The 16,808-nt window shown below is 42.0% G+C and overlaps 1 protein-coding gene across 2 annotated transcripts in view; it reads left to right on the forward strand.

The window, feature by feature from the left end:
* The window catches only part of mapk8ip1b (mitogen-activated protein kinase 8 interacting protein 1b), a 57,464-nt gene that overhangs the window by 2,236 nt on the left and 38,420 nt on the right, over positions 1 to 16,808 (forward strand). For both annotated transcript variants that reach the window (XM_040138018.1, XM_040138026.1), the window contains exon 2: positions 1,090 to 1,268. In XM_040138018.1, the coding sequence (XP_039993952.1) occupies positions 1,192 to 1,268 (77 nt within the window). In that variant the 5' untranslated portion in view covers positions 1,090 to 1,191. The remainder of the gene's footprint in view (positions 1 to 1,089; positions 1,269 to 16,808) is intronic.

The following is a 16,808-nucleotide window of genomic DNA, read 5'->3' on the forward strand; positions in this document are numbered from 1 at the left end:
TTCCAAGGTTTGATGGAGTGGTGCAGCTATTATTACATCTTGGGTGTGAACATTTCCCTCACTGTAAACCTTATGGCTTCAGTGACGATCTAGAATAAGCTCTTACAGAACATATAATGGTAAACCGTGCGTAAAATACAATTGAACAATCTTTGAGCTACTTAAGGCGAACGCTGTTACGGGGTTAAAAATAATAGCCTCCATCTCCACCCATATCATATCACATTTTGGCAGCAAGTGACTTAAACATAATACATATAACATCTTCTCCAAATATACAAACAACAATGAATACATTTAATAAAATAAGGCAAACTTTAAATACCACGTTGTACAAAAGAAAAAAAAAAAGTGTTATTCATAAAAATGAAGCATGACATCAGATAAAAACACTAAAAGTTAATATGACTTCTTGTGATGCTGGCTTCCAAAAACCATGATTAAAAACAAAAACCCTGTTTCCGCCTCAGTACAGTTACGACATGCAGATTTATCTGAGGGATTACGCCTCATACAAGGAGTAGAAAAAAAAAAAACTGCGTGTCCCACATTCACCCATGCCTCCTCTTTCCATTTCCTCTAATGTTTTTTTTTTTTTTTTTAAATGTCTGCTTTTAAAAATTGTATCTTATGTGATCTGGTAAGCTGCTCCAAGCTGTGGCCCCCCCACACACAATGAAATGATTTGGATTCCAAAAAGAGCCACATCTATGAATTTTGACTGAGTTGTGACTGCGAATAGCTGCAAAACACTGCAAATATTCTACTGCCTTGCCATTTAAGCGTTCATACACATGACCTGCTGGTAGATACTCAACCCTATAAGTAATGTTTACTTTTAATAATAATTTTAATTGATTTTTTTTTTTTTTTTACAATTTCAAATATTCTTTTATTGTAAGCCTGGCTAATTTAACATTTTAACATATCACCTTAACCGTTGTACAGTCTCTGAGGGGGCCTGTTGTTAATGAGAAGGACCAATAAATGACATGCACGGGCACGCCAAAGTAGAACAAATGTTCTTAATTACCAATATAATTTAATCATCCTCGCTCGGTTCGACTGAATTGCCATTTTTCCCCGCAGTCCGCAAAGGCAGCGCGCTATCGCAGCATCGCCGGACCTCTTCAGGTGTCTCTGCCGGGCGGCTGCACAGCGGAGCCAATGGGGGAGTGACAACGGGGCGGCATGGCGGACCGAGAGAAAAGGAAAGCCAGCCCGCCTTCTGGCCGCAGCGTCCAGGTGAACTCCCCGGCCAGCTTCAGGTAAGAGGTCCGGCGGAGGGGAGCCCTGGGGAGCGGGGCGGGGAGCGGGGCGGGGCGGGGCAGGCAGGGCGACCGAACGAGCGGCGAGCCTCCGCGGGCCCCCGCGGAGCTGGAGGTGCTGATGCCCGGCTGCGCGGTGTCGCCGCAGCCGCGCTTGGCCCCGCTCGGCTTTGCGGGTCGAAGTCGCGGTGTGTTGTGGAGTGGCATGTTCTGTGCTTGGGCGTGTCTGCTCCCGGAGGACCCGAGACGAGCCGCGTCCTCCCAGAATCTAGTAGAACCGTGCATTTTAAAATATTTCGCGTACTTTTTGTTGATCTCTCCCGACTAGAAATGCTCGTAGCCGCCGTATAGCGGCTTTATCGGTTCCAGCCCCTAATGATGACTTTATAGCGGCCTTGCTTCCTGCTTTATGGTCATTTTTTTTTTTACCTACATCAAAAGGCTCCTAATGAGGGGCAGTGTCCCCCTCCAACTGCCTAGATTTTTAAATTTTTTTTATTTATTATTATTATTTTTAGTGTTGTGATATCCACACAGCCACTCGTTGCAATCCAGCCGGTGACCTGGTGTGTTTGTGGCGTACATTGGGGATTTTCATCAGCAGTACTCGAACAGCATATTAATCTCCGGTCACTGCAACTGAGGCTAGTGGTGGGTTTCGGTTTCTGCAGGACCCACTGGTGAGTTTGGGTTGTGGTGCCGTGGTAGTGCCCTGCCTCCTCGCCACTTCAAAGTTGAGCGGAAATCTTTTGTAATGACATTCTTGCAATAATATTTTTTTTGACAGGGCAACTTAGACCCGGTTTGCAAACAAGTAAATCAATGTCATAGCTACTGTTTTGCAGCCTTGTGTTTTTTTTGTTTTTTTTTTGTAGAATAGAAACTGCATATTCGTCCAATAAATGTATGGTTTTGAATGTATAATTTGGTGGCTATACGGTTCCCAGTCTGGCCACAGAAGTGATTCATGGAAAATATTCACATTCCGTTAGTTGGAGGTAATTAATTCAGTAAAATTTCAACTATTTGCTGATTATAGTTGAGCATTTACTGCTTATATCTGTTTCATTTGAGCCCAATTTAAATCTCTTTTGGCAGTTTGGAGAAACACTTTGGGCTCCAGGAACGTGAGATGGGAATGAGTAAAAACAAAAATGACTCTGTAGGTTAGTTGATGTTATAGTGTTGTAGAGACACACACACACACACTCAGAGACCCTTACAATGGTGCCTGAGGAGGAGCTACGATTCGTCAGTGGCATTGCTGAGCGGTTGGAGACCTGTGATCAATATTCCCCAGTGAGACAATAACAGACGACACAAAACACACGCAGGCCCACGCACCCCTCAGGCTGAGTCTGTCTCCGTCTCGCTAGCTGAGCCGCGAACAGGCAGACTCCACGACCGTCTTTTATTCAGAGCTTCATCACAGTGGCATCAGAGCTGCTCCAGCAGCGTTTGATTTATCTGACGGAGAAACATATGAATAAAACTTTAAAAAAAAAAGAACCTCAGAGTTGCACGCAGAGACAGAAATCGAGCTGTCGGTGGGGGTGGGGGGAGGCAGTTTCAGTAGCACGATGAATTAAACATACGTTTATGATCCAAATCCAAACTAAAGTGTTGTATCATCACCAAAATTCAAAAACACAAAACGTGAAACTTTGCAACTGGAGCTTCTTAATCAGAGCCGATAATGTTACTGTCAAACGATACAGATTTCCAAAGAAAGTCAAAAATGCTGTCAGCTGTTTGAAAGACGGACAATTAAGAAAATAAGCAATTCCTTGTTTTAAATCAGGGCTCATGGTTTAAACTTTCATGTTTTTTCTCATCACGTGTTACTGGAGACTGAGACTGTATTGATTTGATATTTCAGAGTTGTGGTTGACCAGAGAAAGGAAGCCAGATAATCCACGACCTCCGGTTTGGCCCAGTCCCAGCGCAGCCATATGTTGGCATGTTTTCCTCCGTCACCCTCCCCGCCCGTGGCCAAAATCCTCCGTCTCTCCCGAACCTCCTGCTGTTTGAGAACAGACAGTTGATCTGCGAAGCTCTTTGTGTGGAGATATTCACTGACCGAGATGCCGGAGCAGCTCCCCGTCAAATCTAGAGTCAGTCCGCGGTTTCTTTGGCTCTTTAAATGCGACCCCATTTTGAGCCATCTGACATTTTCAGAACTCATCAGTAGAGACTTAACAGGTCGTCGTTTGAGTCAAACGTATTTCTGTGTTGTTTTTAGCAGTCTGAAGGTAAGAAAAAAAAGAGATTTTACAGAACAGATGTGGTTTTTTTCATCTAAAGCAAAGACACCCATTATATTTTATACAACAAAGATATCAATATTTCATTTAGAGAAACCTCTGTTGACCTCGTCTGTATGTCAAGCAATCCCTGAGGATTTTCAAAGGTTGGAAACTCTGATTTAGTCCCTTTCTTCTCACTCAAACAAGCTCCATCAAATAAAATTAAACACATTAATGCCGCCAAAGATTCAATGTACAGCTCTAAAAAGCAGAAAATGACAGATTTCTATGAACAGCTCATGTAGATACAGCTCAAGTTGTTTTGTTTTTTTCAGCAAAAAAACATCCATAACTTCGTGACCTCAAAGCTTCATCTTTGAGTGGACCCGGGACCGTGTCCCATTCCACGGCGTTAAGACGCCGAAACCGGCTATGATAGAGCGTGAACACAGCGGCGGCAAGACAAACAGCACCCAGCGTGTGTGCAGTTAATGATATTCACACAGAGCTAAAAATGCTGCTTTAATGGCACTTCTCGGGTTCGTCACATCTTCAAAGGGCTGCTGTTGGCTGAAAACGGGCATTTGAGCATCAGTTTTGTGTTCATGCTGGAAACGAAGCCAGCGGATCATCACTGGCGATCAGAACACTATAGGACGTCACACAATACCGCATGCAAAAATCGTGAATGGAAAGCTGCGACGCAGGCCTAAACCGATCAGCGTCACCAATTTCACCGTGCAGCTATCCTATGACATTTAAAACGAGATCGGGACTGGGTATCGGCAGATGTTCAGCGTTAAAGTGCTCAGATTATGATGTGGAGAAAAAAACACTCAATCGGGACATCCCTGCTGTAAGCCTTTCTCTGCAAGCGGTAGTTCAGTAGCTTGAGAGCTAAGTTGCTGTGTTTCGGTGGTTCATGCTAATTTCATTGGAGCCGAGCTCGACGGATGAGGGCTGACTTTGCCCATCTTATGTCATACATTTAGGTGAACTGTGCCTTTTTTAATTTCTCCCACACTGCATTGATCATCTGTGGCACGAGAGGGCGCAGCGGGGGATTCTTTCACATTAACACAGTAGTTATATCTGTGTGTGTGTGTGTGTGTGTGTGTGTGTGTGTGTGTGTGTGTGTGTGTGCGCGCAATGCAGCATGTGTGGAGCAACAAGACAGTGTAGGATTGCAGTCCCTTCTGTGGTGCATTATGGGGGAAAAAATGGGGAACTCGTGAGGTCACGAGTCCTTTAGGCAAAACTAGTCCTTCTCATATGAAATTCATTATCTGTCTGACTTTAAATGACAATTATGGTAATGCCTGACATCCTAAATAGCTACAACTAAAGAGTAATGAATTAATGAATACATGGTTAGATTCATGAGAATATATATATATATATATTTTTTTGTTCTTACTTGCTGCTGCTGTTTTTTTTTGTTTTTGTTTTTTTCCCCTCATATTTTAAAACCCATGAGATATCGGGGACGTAGCGTTATTGTTGTAAGTGATCTGATTGCTCCATCAGCTGTTGACATTCGTCTGAGTGAAATGTAACATTCTTTCAGCAGCAAACGTAGTAAAACCACAACATTATTCCATTAGTTGTCCAATAGAAAATTAATTGACATCTGTTTAGATTTTTTTTTTTTTTTTTTTTAGCAAATGTTGCACATTTTCTTTAAGCAAAAATGTGAAACATTTGCTTTTTCCAGCTTCTTAAATGTGAGAATTTGAGGGTTTTTTTGTTTTTTCCTATCATACATGATAGTAAACTGAATACCTTTGGCTTTTGGACTGTTGGCCTGATAAAGAAAGACATTTGAAAATGTCATCTTGTGCTCTGGGAAATTGTAACTGGTATTTTTCACCAGTTTCTGGCATTTTTTTTTTTTTTAGACATAACAGTTAATCAATAGAATAATCGATAGTTGTAGCTATAAAATAGATGATTCAACGCTTGACTTGGGAGTGATTTTGCTGAAGATACAAGATTATTGTGCTTGTTTGTCGGTGGTGTGATGTTGCCTCGTGCCCTGGACTCCTGCATCTTTGTTATCTATGCATCAAGCATCACATTGGAAATAACTCTTGAACTTGGTGGTGAAGTTTCTTCAATTTTTGTTATTTTTTTTGCTAGTTGTTTGTGATTTAATGGCCTCCTTTTCATAATGCAACCCTGTCACCTATAGATTGTATTTATACACAACTAATTTACAAAAGCAAATATATTTGGAAGGAAACTTCACGCAGACATGATTAATTTTTCTTTAAAAATAAAGAGGAAATCTTGTTAAGTAATGCATCTGGCGAGATCCAAGAAAGCTCATGGTCGGAGGAGTTGAGGTGTCAGTTTCTTTGATCCACTGAATCCGCCTTGCGTTGACTTTGATGTTGTCTTGGAAAAAAAAAAAAAAAAAAAAAACTTGATTTCAGGGTTTTTCAACAGGATTAGCTTGTAGATTTTCAGATGACTTTCATCGTCGGAGAGAGAGAGAGAGAGAGAGAGAGGAAGAAAGGGAGAGAATTGAGCTGGATTGAATTTCACCCACAGTAGAGGCTGACAGAGTAGACAGTAATTGCTCTGGTTGCAGCCCCCCCCATTCTGATAATTTACTGCTGTCGTTCAATTCTGCTGACAAGGCATGTTCCACCTGCTGGCATCTCCCCTCTGCTTATACAGTAAGCTCTCTCTATCACTCTCTCTCTCTATCACTCTCTCTCTCTACCACTCTCTCTGTCTCTCTTTTAACAAATTTTCCAGCCTTAACAGAATTATGATATGTGTCAAACAAACAAAGAATTACCAAAAAAGAAAGAGAGAGAAAAAAATGCACATGTATGCACATACACACATATGCTGCATTTGCATAAACGTATAGAGGTAAAATTGCGTTTCAGACAAACATACATGTTTGTAGCTTTTCCGGCCTGACACTCCGCTTTGCTACGAGCTCTGTCTCTGTGTTTGTGGATGATGATGAGAGGAGGACAACTGCCACCTTGCCAGCCGGGGGGGGGGGTGTTGTTAATTCTCCCAAAGGCTTTGCAAAACGCAGTAATATCAGCGCAACAACTCCACATGACCGGGTTCCTACACGCACATCTCTCCTGCTGCCAACTGACCGTATGTCTCCTCTGCCACTACCTTACCACATTCAATCTTCCGTGAAATCCATCAAACAAAATCGCATCTCATTCCCGCCCAGAGAATGAGATGTGCTTAACATGTCCATTCTTAGAACTATTTTCCCACCGACCAGCGGCAATTTTTGTATTTTATGAATTGACATTAAATTTAAAATCGGTAACACACAGAGAAATATACAGAGAAACAAGTATATGCAAGGAAAATAACAAAATGTATACAGAAGTGGATGATTGGTGGAGACATAACCCTTTTACATGAATACATTGGTTACACATAGACAACAACATATTCTTAACAGATGAATAATTAAACAAACAAGTAAAAGAAAAAATAAAAGAAAATTACTGATGGTGAACAATTTGTCCAAACTTACTTAAATAACAACTTAGTACTTTAAGATAAATAAAATTCCTGTACTAAAAAATCCTCCATGGGACTCTTTTTCATGAAGTCCATAAGTGGTTCCCACATCTTTTCTTTTCTTGGGATTTTCCCTTTTGTGCAAAGTGATAACTTTTCCTTAGATGGTGAGCTTGAAAGTCCTTTTGAGCCGCTGGCAAAGGGATGGCCGCCGTGGATTTTTCCAGCACACAGCGAGCATTTTCTTTTTCTTCTCACAACTTCAGTGACGTAGGAAAGCGTAGCAAGTGAACGTAACTTGGAGCACAAAGGATTCAGAGTATTTTTAATATAAAAGATCGGTTGTATTTTATAAGACTGCTCTCGTTTTAATTTGCTGGGGATGCTGTTAGAGGTGAACCGAAAGTCTCCTCACATCTTGTGTCGGGAAATATAAATGATTGTGAATATTTTTCCAAATTTTTGAGAAGAGAGTAAAACCATTTTTGTGCATATTTGTGGAAATGGCATCTAAGCCTTAACCCTCAAAGTGAGCATTTTCCAAGGCTGACTGGCAACTGAAAGCCGGTGTCGCTATAGGAGATGCGCTGTCAATCTCTTTTTTTTTTTTTTTTCAATTAATGTTAAGCTACTATTAGTGAAATTCAACGCTTCCGGCAGATGTCTCGCATAAAAGCCTACTTGGAAAAGGAGGAATTATGCCCAGCGGGCTGCTAGGCTTTTAATATGAAAGATCTGTGCAGGATGTGTTGAATTTTGTTGACAGCAGTTTAACACCGATTACAAAAACAGCAAAGTAGAAGTTAGAAGCGACCGGAATTAATTAGTGAGCCAGAACGGTATTTCTGTTAAGATGAGAAACTTGGAGCTGCAGTGCGATGACGATGAGCATAACCTTGCTGTTATGGAATTAGGGGTGTGTAATATATGAGTTTGCAGCAACAGCAAATGTACCAGCACCAGTATTTTAGCTTTTACAGTTGAGGAAAACAAAGATCTATTGTAAATGTAGTTTGTCACGTGTTTTATATGACTTGAATGTAATCCTATTATATCGGGTTGCAACAAATATGTCTTTTTTTTTTTTAAAGAATGAATCTTTTAGTCAAAAAATGTATGGAAAAATAATCACAGCTTTCAAAACACAGAGTGATTTACTTTATAACAATAACCTTTCAATTATAAGTTTTTTCTTTTTTGTGACTAATCACCGAACAAACAAATGGACTCAGCGCTTTTGTCATGAACTTTCTGGTTGCCATGAGATGAACTGAGCATGTTGACTGGACCCTCCTGGCCGTTACAAGGCTAATTTGCCTCTGCTGATGAGCTATACAGGGATTACACATCTCACACACACACAATACTGGGAGGCCTCGCTCTCTCTCTCTGTTTTCTACATTGTGATGTGTGTAGGTGAAGTGTGTGAAGCCTTTCTCTTTGGTGTGTGTGAGCTCCCTAGGGCTCTGGCCAGTTGCCAAGGCCATGCTGTATGTCCATATGGCTGCATGCTGGTAGCTCAGAGGATTTAGTGTCTTTGACCTTTTTTATAAAAAGAAGCCTGGAGTTTGGTTTTCCAAGGAAACGTCCAACTTTTACTATTACTTGTACGCCTGTGTTAAGTTGTAATGGGAATGTGTGGCCAAATTAAAATGCTTTTGCTGTCATGTGGAGCTTCGATAGTCGATTACTGGTCACTAGGGGGCAGAGAAACATAAAAAGATGACAGTAAGCTGATGTATTAGCATGTTATAAAGCTGTCATAGTTTGTATAGAAGCATATAATTGCCTGTTTACATGTCCAGAGCACAGGCAGAGTGCAGCCTCATCAACACATTACAGTTGTTTTTCGGTCTGCTTGATCATTGGAAGTACAATGTCCTCTCTTTTTTTCTGGCTTTACTCTGATCTTCTCCACCTGCTGAGAAAGTATCTGGCCCTTTTTTAGTGGCTAAAAGCTACGATGTATGCACCAGCTAGTCGCTAACTTAGTCTGTCTTCCGTTTGGTGGAGGGCAGGCAGCGCTCAGTGGGATTATCAGGGCTTGCTTGCTAAAAAAAAACCGCTGCCTGCTGCTGCTGGAAACAAGGTTGATGAGAGGGGAGTTGTGGGCCAGAAAATCAAAACAAATACCTCAAAGATGCTTAAATGCTCTATCAAGCTGAGTGGGCGGATAATACCGTATGTTCATCCCTATGAGCGACCTTCTTCCTGATACATAGTCATTCAATTTCTCATTAAAGCCCGGTGGCTGTGTTTATGTTATTGGCACAATAGGCCTCTCGTTTAGCTACAATAGCAGAGGTGAACTGAGATACACCTGCTTGCCTCATATACTTACTGAAGCCTTTGGTGGCTAAAAATTAGCACAGAGCTCCGATACACAGTGTTATTGCCCACAGACAGTGCATATGCTTTGGCCTGTGAGATGACGGAAGGAGGTCTTCAGGTCAGCAGGGATGACACGGTTAATGGACTGTACAGTTCACTGCACGTGGGCGTGTGCACAGTTCCACACGCATGTTGATTTTGAGAGGAAGCTTAACCGCCTGCCTAAACAAGCAAAGACCAGCACAGGTTAAAAAGATCATTTTGGTTTATTACGACTTTTACTTTATTTTTTAGCAAACAAGAGCTCTTACCCTTCACAAATTATTTGGAAAGAAAAAAATAAACGCAAATGGGAAAATAGTAACCTAATAACTTGGATAAATTGTTGTCTTTTTTTCTTCCCTGTCAGGCTTCTTTTTATCAGTGTTTCAGTGTTGGTAGACTCAGAAAACTACCTTTGGGGGTAACCTCTAATAGAACTACAACAATAAGTTGCAGTAAACTGGAATTTTCTTTTTAAGAGGATGAATGTAGAGGAAGCAAAAGTAGGGAGAGAAGGGAAAATTAGGATCAATGGGCGTCATGAATAATTGAGTGTACAATGGTGTTTTGCGGAGAGCGAGAGAGAGGAGGAGGAGTGTCCTCTTGTGCTGATGGTTCTCCTGTTTGGGCTTGCCGTGGCGTTAGATGTTCCGCTAACACCAGCAGTTTCCTGCAGTGGCGTAGTAAATCTGATGCACACAGGACAGAGTAAACATCAGGGAAAAAAAGAGAAAGAAAGAGAGAGAGAGGGGGAGTAGATTATATAACACTACACTCCTCTCGGGCAGATTCAGCTCCCCTCTATCTCTCTCTCCTCCGGATGAGCGGCGGCGGCAGCAGCAGGGCTCTGAATCGGACGCCTCTCCCATCGACCCGGACAAGCTGCACCCCTCCTCCCTCTCCTCCAGCTCTCTTCCGGCTCGCTCCTCCCTCTCTGCCTCCAACCATCCTTCACTTTCTAACCCGCTTGCTCCCTCCCCTCCTCCTCCTCCTCTCCTCTCAGCTGTGGATGCCCTCCTCACTTACAGTATGGACTCGGGAGGGGAAGGAGGAGAGGGTTGGATGGAGGACCAGTGGGAGAAATGGTAGGGCATCTCTCTCATCTTCTCTTTTTTCTTTGACTGGCATGCAGCAGCATGGCTGTGTGTGACCTTGTGACTGTGTAACTGCCAACATGCCTTTTACTTGCTATATGTCGTCTCCTCGCTTCTTAAAGCTCGGGACAGGCATGCCCTTGAAGGAGAGCGGATGCATATGGCTGTGTGTATGTTTGTGTCTACAGGAGAGTGGTAGAGCGTGAAGCAGAGGTTGCTGGTTTATGCTGACCAAAAATAGGACCAGAGAAGCCACGGAGGGGAGAACACATCCCGCTTTATGTTGGTTTGTGTGTATTATGACAGCAAGGCTGGTGTAGGAGAAGCACTGTGTACATGAATATGTGTCTTCAGAGTTTGTTTTCATATGGCAGATGATGGATGGAGGGTTTTTTTTTGTTTTTGTTTTTTAAACATGGATGTGGTCAAACGATTGGGACAGTCCTGATCCTGATCCTTGTCCTGGTCCTGTCCTTGCAGGAGGGCGAAGCTGATGAATGACAGACAGCGTGTAGCCTTGTAATCTCTCAGGGGGGAGCAAACGTGTGAATTATTGGGGGGAGAAGGGGCAAAAAGACACTTGCGAGGGTATACCTTCATCTGCATTTAGTGACGACTAAACGCTGGGTTTAACGTGTATGGAGAGTGAGATGGTTGAATCACAACAGCACAACGCAGATGCTAGTCCTATGGAACATAACTATCCTGCTTCTGCTGATGCATTCGAAAATATTGCATTAAATGAATAATATAAATGTTTGGATGGAAATCAGAGATGAATAAAAAACAAAAACACAAGAACTGAATCTTTTTTTCTTTTCTTTTTTTACCTAAGGTGATTTTGGTCGATATTTAGCAGCGCGTTTGCATTTTCTCCACATCTTCTCTCGATTTCCTAATACTGGAGGCATTTTTCTTAGTTGTCTTCACCAGACCATGACCCGTTTCCACTGTAAACGGCAAAAAAAGTGTATTTGTACACAACTTGGGGATCTGTAGGCACATAAAATCCAGGTGAAAATCAGGATCAACTAACCTTTTTTTCTCTTTCTACCTGTGAACAAAAACTGCAATCAGTATTTGCAATGCATGCAGTACTTAAATACAGTTCTGTTGGTATTAGGGTCATAGCTGGATTCACATAACGACTAATGAGTTGGCAGGGCCCATCGTGTCCTGAGCTCGAGGTCATGCTGTTCTTCATTAACACAAGCAGGCCAAGGAGGCACAAACACCCCGGTAGACTGCCCTGTCACCCTCCAGGCTCACAATAGCGCAGGAGTTTGTCCCAGATCCTTAGCCAAACAAACCGAAACATCTATCCCGCAGTGTCGTTGCCCTCTGATGTCGTTTTAGCGCATAGACTGTGGACATAATGTCTGTGATGTCATGTCTCTGAAGGGATGTTTTGAAGCCTTTACTTAATCCCCCTGCTGCTATTTTGTCAGTTATCTGGGTCCAGAAACTCTGAATTTGGGCCTCTCTAAGCCTTCGCACCGAGTGGAATTCAGTGATCCACCTTAAAACACAGGGTGTCTACCCCAGCAGGCGCTTACGTCATCAGGAGATCAAAAAGGGCCCAATTAAAACTAAAATTTACTGTTATTAATACTGGAATAGTGGGAGAAAAATAGTACATCTTGAGAATGGGAACATAATCATTGAAAGCACATGAAATATTAAAATATCCCACGGAGAGATGAACTCATGGCTTAAGACACATTAGAAGTAAAATTACCTAAAGAGACTCTGACATCTGGTGGAAAAGAATTTCGATTTTACGAGATGTTGGGGGTCTTCTCAGTTGACTTAGACTTGGTGAAGCTGATACTGAATCTGTATTACAGAACTACATCCTAAGTTGCATGTGCAGTTGCTTCAGCATTTAGCTGTGATTTATACATGTTTTACACACTTTTGATGCATGCTGCGTTAAAAGTCACGTAGAGTGTAGGCCTTTGCCAAAACAATTCTAAAAATATAAGCTGTAGTTTTGGCTGTTTTCTTAATTGTTGCATTTGTGTTTTTAACACATGTAAAAATAGAAAACAAGACATTTTAGTTTCCATATTGGAGCTACTGTATATGCACTGAACAGCAACAGCTGAGAACAGTATCATGTAGCATCTGTCCTGTCCTCATAAGCGGCTGGTTTGCACCCAGCTGATACTTGGATGTTATCCACTTATTCTTGCTTTAGTCGCCACAATAATTTCATGGTTATGTATTGTTGGTTTTGGTTAATTTTTTGAAAAAGCCGATGCTGACTTGAACGACGAGAAGGTATGGGGCAGTGCTTGATATTTAACCGAAACCATCTATCCCCAACCTCAACCAGTGTTTAAGCGTAAACCTAACACGTGGCACATAGGATGCAACCCTCTGTTTGGTGTCAAAGTCCTGAGCTCTGAGCGCCCAAACACCCACTCCGACCCTCTTCTAATGACTGCATAAGAACATCACACCTCCTGAAAAGGAAAAAAGTTTCCAGTGAACGTGATCTAGGTAGCAACGATGTTCCCCGTAGAAAGTATTTGGCAGAGCAAATTAATAGTATAGTAATCTATTTTGTGGTGCTGGTCCAGCAGTTTTTACAATTCTTGACATCTTTTAATCAAGCCATAAATTGTTTATTGGCATCCCATCAGGTGCCTGGGTGGTCTTCAGGGTCCTGTGAGGTACCAGTGTCACAGTGATGATGTAGGTGTCAGCCTGTTGTTACTACAGTCACTGATTTGCTGCCTCTCACTCTCAGTGATGATGACACAGTAGCTGTCTCGCCAGCATCTCTGACCCGGACCGCCCTGCCAGTCTGCTGTGTCAGCCTGCATTGATCACCGAGGGTGTTGTGACTATGCGAGAGAGATGTTGGCAATATGTAGTTCAGGAATACGATCCCAGAGGAACCTAGCAAGGATTATTGATAAATCCATCCAGTGTTTGTTTGGGAACAATAGGTTGGATTTTCTTTGTTCTTAAAATAATTAGATCTGTGCATATGGATGTGTGATTTTTTTTTTTTTTTTTTTTTTTTGTTGCATAAGTATATACAAAAGTGTGAACGATTTGGGGCTTCCCGGTGGCCTAGGGGTCAGGTGTATCATACTGACTGCAATGGACCTTTGTTGAATGTCATCCCCCTCTCTCCATTCCCACATTTCCTGTCTATATCTTTACTGTGTACTAGCAGAAGTAAAGGCATCATGTCCAAAACTCATTGTAAAAGTCAGTGTGAAAGTTTTAGGGGGACACCCTTGCAGACGTAAAATCTCAAAAGAAATTCAGGTTGTCTTCACACTTTGGATAATGGCATACCTGAGGGCTGTCTTCCCTTGGAGTGTGAAACTTTTGGGATCGGTACAGACACTTCTGTCGAGAATCAGGTGTGGTCCACAAAAGCGTCTCTGTACCAGCAGGAAATGTTGATCTGGTATTCTCTTCCAATGAGCTCTGTTGCTCTTAAACAATTATTAACACTGTGGATTAGCCCGTTGATTGTTTTCTCAGCTGCTTGATTAAATGTTTGGTCTATAAAATGTCAGAGTCCAAGGTGCAAGGTGACGTCTTCCAACGTCCTGTTTTGCCAGACCAACAGTCCGAAACCCAAGGATCCGGGATAAACCAGCAAATATTCACATTTAAGAGGCTGGAATCAGTGGATTTTTTTTTTTTTCCTTTTGTTCCTTAAAAAATTGACCAGCCTGATTCTTGAAGCTCTCAACATGTATCGGTGAAGCAGCAGCATTCTAATGATGAGTGTTTAAAGCTCTCAGTGTTACTGAGATGTCATACAGGGTTGGTCCACATTTTTGATTTTTCATATGTGAAAACAAACCCACAGTAACAACTCCTTCTGCAAAACAATTTCAGAAAGCATGGCTCTCGACACCTGAGTGTGTTGATACAGGATATACTGGAGAGCTTTACGTAGACTGGGACTGCCAAAAAAGCCTAGGTTCGGTCCACAGCTGCAGTGCTTCCGACTTTGCTGGAGGATCTTTAAACACAATTGACAGTGTTGTGAGTACATGTGTATTGCTTGAGTATGATGTCACCACTTAATGAAATATATAATGATGCTGTCAGCAATAAAATTCATCCACTGTTGCTGGAACTATAATAAAAAGTTTTTTTTTGTTTGTTTTTTTTTTTTTTTGCTATTATGGACCTTAGAGATCACACCCACAAAGGAAGCCTCTAGTCATTTATGTTAATTTAGAATATAATATCCCCAAAATTTGTGACAGGAGGTTTTCACACTGTAACTGGTTGATGTGACTGTGCAGCATGTTTGACATTGTGCGCCCTGCATGCTACCCTGTGATGTCTGAGCCTTGATGTGTGACGACGTAGTTTGCTCTGTATTGTACACTCCGTTGGTTTTTCTCTGGTGTCTGCATCCCTGCCTACCCACAATTCACTGCAGCGAGGGGTCACCCTGTCCTGTCCAGGTGGTTTATCTCCAGGACTTAATTTTCTCCCCCCTCCCTCCATTTATTTTTGTCCCCATGACTCTCTCCATCCACTCACCGTCCACCACCTCTATTTGCACTTTCCTCAGGGTTTGATCTACAGTCACGGCCTCATTTCCTCTCACCTCTTTGTTCACCACTCTTTCGCCGCCCCTCCTCTTTTTGTCCTGGTAAAGCCCTAATTATGGGTCAAAACCTGCAAATTCATCTTCAAAATAACATGACATACTTAGAGCTGATTGGCTCTTATTGGCCTTCATGCATCTTGTTTGCAGTTTTACCCTTCCTTTGCTCCCCCCCCCACCTTTTATCTCCTTCCTGTAAGGGGTGCTGATATCGGGGACACTTAGTAGCATATTGATTTTGTTCCTTTCCCAGACATAAGTGGTTGTAATAATAAACTACAATTGTAGTGAACTGATAAGCTTGCAGTTTTTGTTATTCAAAGGCAGAGCAGTGCCCCCAGACCGAAGCCTGTCGGTACAGTTCCGTCGGGACCAAAAAAAGTTCAGATGGCCCCTTAAGCCACATGTTGTTGCTCGGTGCTGGTCATGTTTGGTGGGAAAAGACAAGGGGAGCTGGAGACGTATCGGCAGAACTGATTTACTTGAATAAAACTGTAATTTATTTGTCTGGAAAAATTGGAAATTAAAATAAAGAACCCTGATGACTCTGTGAATGCTTCAAATAATTATATTTATATAGAGAGGTAACAGCATTTGCAATGCTATTGCAAAGTAACCTATGTAACCTACTTAACACTGAGTCAAAATACACTAATGTGAAAGGACTGAAATCAGAGAATAAACACCCACTCTGCAGCTCCCCGCAGCATTTAGCCTCTTGTAGCTAACTGTTTTGGTTCTCCGGCTGCACATGGACTGCATGGTTGAGTCCTGCAGCTCTCACCGACGCCCCTCATTCTCAGGAGTTGGAGAGACAAAAATCAGCAAAAGAGGGAGAGCAAATATTAGACTTACATTCATAAAGTGGAAAGGAAGCCAGAGGGATGATAGATTTGCATGTGTCAGTAGGCAGTTGTTTGCTAACATGTTTGCCATATTCGCTTGATAAGCTGTGAGCTTGTTTCTGAGTCTGTTCGCCCTCTAATGGTCAAAATACTTATCGAAGCCTTAAATAAAAGCAATATTTTTCCTGTGAACAGATCCCATAAAAAGACCAAAACCATCAATGCGTTAGTCTATCTCTCAATTCTTTCTAACTTTCCTACGCCCAGGCACCGTGGCCTAAGCCCATTCATAGTGACGACATAAATCTTTAAAACAGCTTACAAATGTAATTTTGTGTATTAAAAAAAAAAACTTTTCTCAGCAAGGATTACACAAACAGCGGAGCACTGTAGGTTTTAGCATGTACCACTCAATCAAGAGTGAATAGTATGTTTGTTGGGAACTATTTTCAGATGCAGATTAATACAAATCTGCTTTAGTGTTTTAGTGAGTATTTGCAGCAGCAGGATCGGTTACAGTAAGTGGGATTGATCATAAATGAATTGCAGTAGTCGTGTTCATGTTTACAAAGGAATATGTCAATCCTGGCAAAAGTGCGCCTCAATGATGCTTTTTCAATAGTTTTTGGGCAACTCTTTGGCACCGAGGGATCAGCTTCATTAGGTTTTGTTACAATGGCAATACTTATCGAGAGATCCATTCATTGTTGGCATTTTTATGAGATTCACTGACAGTAAGGAAAAAAATGGGAATATCACAAGCCTTATTCTAACCTTACAAAGCCAGCTTCAATTCCAGTAGCAGGCGTACATTCAATCTGATATTCTCAAGCCTGCGAGTCACCCGTTTCGCTACTCTGCATTTGGGTGCCATC

The sequence above is a fragment of the Xiphias gladius genome, chromosome 1, assembly GCF_016859285.1.
Source record: "Xiphias gladius isolate SHS-SW01 ecotype Sanya breed wild chromosome 1, ASM1685928v1, whole genome shotgun sequence".
Taxonomy (NCBI): Eukaryota; Metazoa; Chordata; class Actinopteri; order Istiophoriformes; family Xiphiidae; genus Xiphias; species Xiphias gladius.